Here is a 3,658-nt window from a genome sequence, read left to right on the forward strand (position 1 = left end):
GTGTCTTCCTCCTCCCCCAAATCACTGACTGTCCTGTCTTCCAGGTGGAGGCCACAAGCAAGAAAGAAAAGGCCAAGCAGAGGCCTCTGGCCCTGAACACCGTGGAGATGTTGCGTGTGGCCAGCTCTTCTCTGGGTACGTAGGGACATTTCTCTAAATTTAGTCTCCAGATGGCTTCCTAAGGCAGGTTTAGCCTGGAACAGTGAGTGCCCAAGGAGGCAAGGCGGTGCCTGAGGTTTCAAGGAGATCTGAGCCTCGTGAGGATTTCACTCCTCCTGAGGTTGTAAAGGTTTTTGGTAAAGTTGGCCACCCCCTGAGGGGACATCCTGATGTTAGAGTCCCTGAGCAGCTATCCCTAGTGAGGGGAGAGGCCTCCACCAGATGTCACCTTCTGGGAACCAGTGTGAACGTCACCTCTCAGCCTCGTCTCCTCAGTAGCGAGGAGGGGGTTGGGCTGGAAAGCTGTTAGTCTCTGGCAGCTGTCAGCCCCTAGGCATTGGTGTCCCCCTGCAGGGAACTATGGGCAGTGTCCTCTCAGAGTGGTGGCACCAGTGTCCTCAGAGGGCAGCAGTGCTGGGAGTGGTTGCTAGCTAAGTGCCAGCCTCTGCTGGCCAGGAAATAGCAGGACGAGCCCCCCTCAGTCGCCCCAGAGTGCAGTGAGGACAGAAACACCCAAGGGCTCAAAATGGGGCTATGTGCTAAGTCTGCCATGAGCCGACCCAAGGCATGGTTATGGCACCGTGGCCAGTGCATGGGGAGCAGTGCTCCAAAGGCCATGTCTCATCCCCATGGTCCCTAGTGAACGGCATTTCCCATCAGGCCCCTCCTGGGCTCACCCTCACCCATGCAGGATTCAGCCTCAGACAAGGCTGTGTGGCATAGGTGCCCACCTGGCCAGCAGCCCTGCACTCTAGCCATGCCTGTTCAGAGCCACCCTTACCCTCCAGGAGGGGCTGGCCACCTTGCGGGGAGCCTGAGTGCACAGACCAGGGCAGGCACCTGGCCCTCTGAGAGCCTCCTGTCTCTCACAGGCATGGGACCACAGCACGCCATGCAGACAGCCGAGCGGCTCTACACGCAAGGCTACATCAGCTACCCACGGACAGAGACCACCCACTACCCTGAGAACTTTGACCTGAAGGGCGCTCTGCGGCAGCAGGCCAACCACCCCTATTGGGCCGACATGGTGAGTTGAGCCAGGCCGGCCCCCACATGTGTGCGTCACCGAGGCCTTGGGACCAGGTCTGGTACTCGAGCCAAACCCAGGCAGGCAGCCGAGCCCAGCCACAGTCTCTGCTCTGTCTTCTCTCCCTCAGGTGAAGCGGTTGTTAGCAGAAGGCATCAACCGCCCACGGAAAGGCCACGATGCCGGCGACCATCCCCCCATCACCCCCATGAGGTCTGCCACAGAAGCCGAATTAGGTACCCCTCTCACCCCATACCCGCCATGCTTCCAGGGACGGAAAGGCAAGCTGCAACAGTGAAGGTTGCAGGCCCTGCCGGCAATGTGGGGGCTCCTTCAGCCCCTGCCTGCTCTGGCTGTGGCAAGCGGGGAGTCACCTGGAAGATGAGCTTCATTACTGTGGGACCAGGACAGGAATGAAGAGGTGGCAGCAGGTGCAGGTGGCTGTTGCAGGGAGGCGTGGGGGCAGACGCCACAGGGGACATACATGAAACCAAGGCAGAGAGTGGCAGGCTTCAGCGGTGGGGGGCAGGATGCCTCCTACCTCCCAGCTGGCCTGAGGCAGTACCATTGGTCCAAGTGCCAGGAGAAGGCAGATGAGGTACAGGTAGAGACAGAGGCCACTTGTGGACAGTCTGAGTTTGAAGTGGTGGTATCATGTCACGAGACAGTAGGACAGGCCCACACCTGAAGAGCAGTCCTGCCAGAAGCAGGGGGCAGGAGGTTGTGCAGGGTGGGGGGAGCTGCAGCCATGAAGGAACCACTGAGGCACAGAGGCTTGTGTTCCCTTCCTCCACATTGTCTTCTTTTTTTGAGACAGTCTTGCTGTGTCACCCAGGCTGGAGTGCAGTGGCCAGATCTCAGCTTATTGCAACCTTTGTCTTCCAGGTTCAAGGAGTTCTCCTGCCTCAGCCTCCTGAGTAGCTGGGATTACATGTGCCTACCATCACACCTGGCTAATTTCTTTGTATTTTCAGTAGAGACGGGATTTCACCATGTTGGCCAGGCTGTTCTCAAACTCCTGACTTCAAGTGATCCACCCGCCTTAGCCTCCCAAAGTGCTGGGATTACAGGCGTGAGCCACCGCGTCCAGCCTTCCTGCACATTTTCTTTCCTCCTTCCCTGAATTTGCAGTGTGTCCCGCACAGTGGCCCTGTAAGCAGGACCTTGCTGCTCAAGCGAGAGTGCTGGGGCTCCTCACGGCCAGAGCCCTCAGCTGGCTCCCAGCTAACTAGCCCTGGCCTGTTGCAGGGGGTGATGCATGGCGGCTCTATGAGTACATCACCAGACACTTCATCGCCACAGTCAGCCATGACTGCAAGTACCTGCAGAGCACCATCTCCTTCAGGATCGGGCCCGAGCTCTTCACCTGCTCCGGGAAGACCGTCCTCTCACCAGGTCACACTGCGGGCCCAGCGTTCCTCCTCCCCACCTTCATGGGCAGACAAAAAAAAGCATTCTACATCGTGTCTGGGGATGGGACGCCCAGGGTCTGAGCCGGGGCCCCACCAGGCTGGGGACTCTGAGTGGTGGCACCTGTCTTTCCAGGCTTCACGGAGATCATGCCCTGGCAGAGCGTGCCCCTGGAGGAGAGCCTGCCCACCTGCCAGCGGGGCGACACCTTCACTGTGAGTGAGGTAAAGATGCTGGAGAAGCAGACGAGCCCACCCGACTACCTGACGGAGGCTGAGCTCATCACGCTCATGGAGAAGCACGGCATTGGTGGGTACGCCTGCCCAGGCCCTAGAGCCAGCTCTGTCTCCAGCACTCAGGCTGAGAGTCTACTCACAAAGCTGCCCAGCCACCCCTGTGTGCACAGCCCAGCACCCGTCCACGGGCTGGTGTCTGGAAACTGATGACCCCACATGTGACCAGACAGGCAGGTCCACAGCAGGCATCCCTTCCCAAGGCCTCCACTCAGAACCTGGACTTCCCTGTGAAGGCCCTGATGTGCCCTCGTGCACTGTGGGGTGGGCGCACGCTGACTAATGCCCACAGGGCTAAAGATTTGCCGAGATGTCAAATGACTCATAGAAATCATTTTGGCAGTCTCCTGAGTCCGCACAGTCAGCCTGGTCTGTCCCGAAGTCACGTGACAGGGAAATGAGACCTCACAGGAGCTGCTTCCCTGGCGGAGGGAACAGAAATGCCTGTCCGAGGGACAGGGCTCCCAAAAGGATGACCGGGAAGTTTCTAACCAACAACGGGCAGCCCAGGGGAGTTTATCAAAGCAAAAATGTAGTCACCAGTGCACACTCCTCACAGAAGAGGTGGCCTCACAAGTCCTCAGGCGTAGGGCTGAGTGAGGTCTCACATGTTGGGGGCCAGCCTCACTGACAGAACCTTCTCCCAGGTGGTACTCGCACTGCTGGGCACTGCCTGTTGCCTGTGGCTCCATCTCCAGCTGCGCCTGGCTGATGGGCTCCAGAGGCCTATGGGATGTCACAGCCACTGTGTCCAGGCTCTGCTCCAGCA

At 59.0% G+C, this 3,658-nt stretch overlaps 1 protein-coding gene across 4 annotated transcripts in view; it reads left to right on the plus strand.

Moving 5' to 3' along the window:
* Nucleotides 1–3,658, plus strand: part of TOP3B (DNA topoisomerase III beta) — a 49,616-nt gene that overhangs the window by 18,330 nt on the left and 27,628 nt on the right. For all 4 annotated transcript variants that reach the window (XM_037735730.1, XM_037735731.1, XM_037735733.1 and 1 more), the window contains 5 exons: nt 45–135; nt 1,032–1,186; nt 1,317–1,422; nt 2,435–2,581; nt 2,732–2,905. In XM_037735730.1, the coding sequence (XP_037591658.1) occupies nt 45–135; nt 1,032–1,186; nt 1,317–1,422; nt 2,435–2,581; nt 2,732–2,905 (673 nt within the window). The remainder of the gene's footprint in view (nt 1–44; nt 136–1,031; nt 1,187–1,316; nt 1,423–2,434; nt 2,582–2,731; nt 2,906–3,658) is intronic.

The sequence above is a fragment of the Cebus imitator genome, unplaced genomic scaffold (genome assembly GCF_001604975.1).
Source record: "Cebus imitator isolate Cc_AM_T3 unplaced genomic scaffold, Cebus_imitator-1.0 Scaffold941, whole genome shotgun sequence".
Taxonomy (NCBI): domain Eukaryota; kingdom Metazoa; phylum Chordata; class Mammalia; order Primates; family Cebidae; genus Cebus; species Cebus imitator.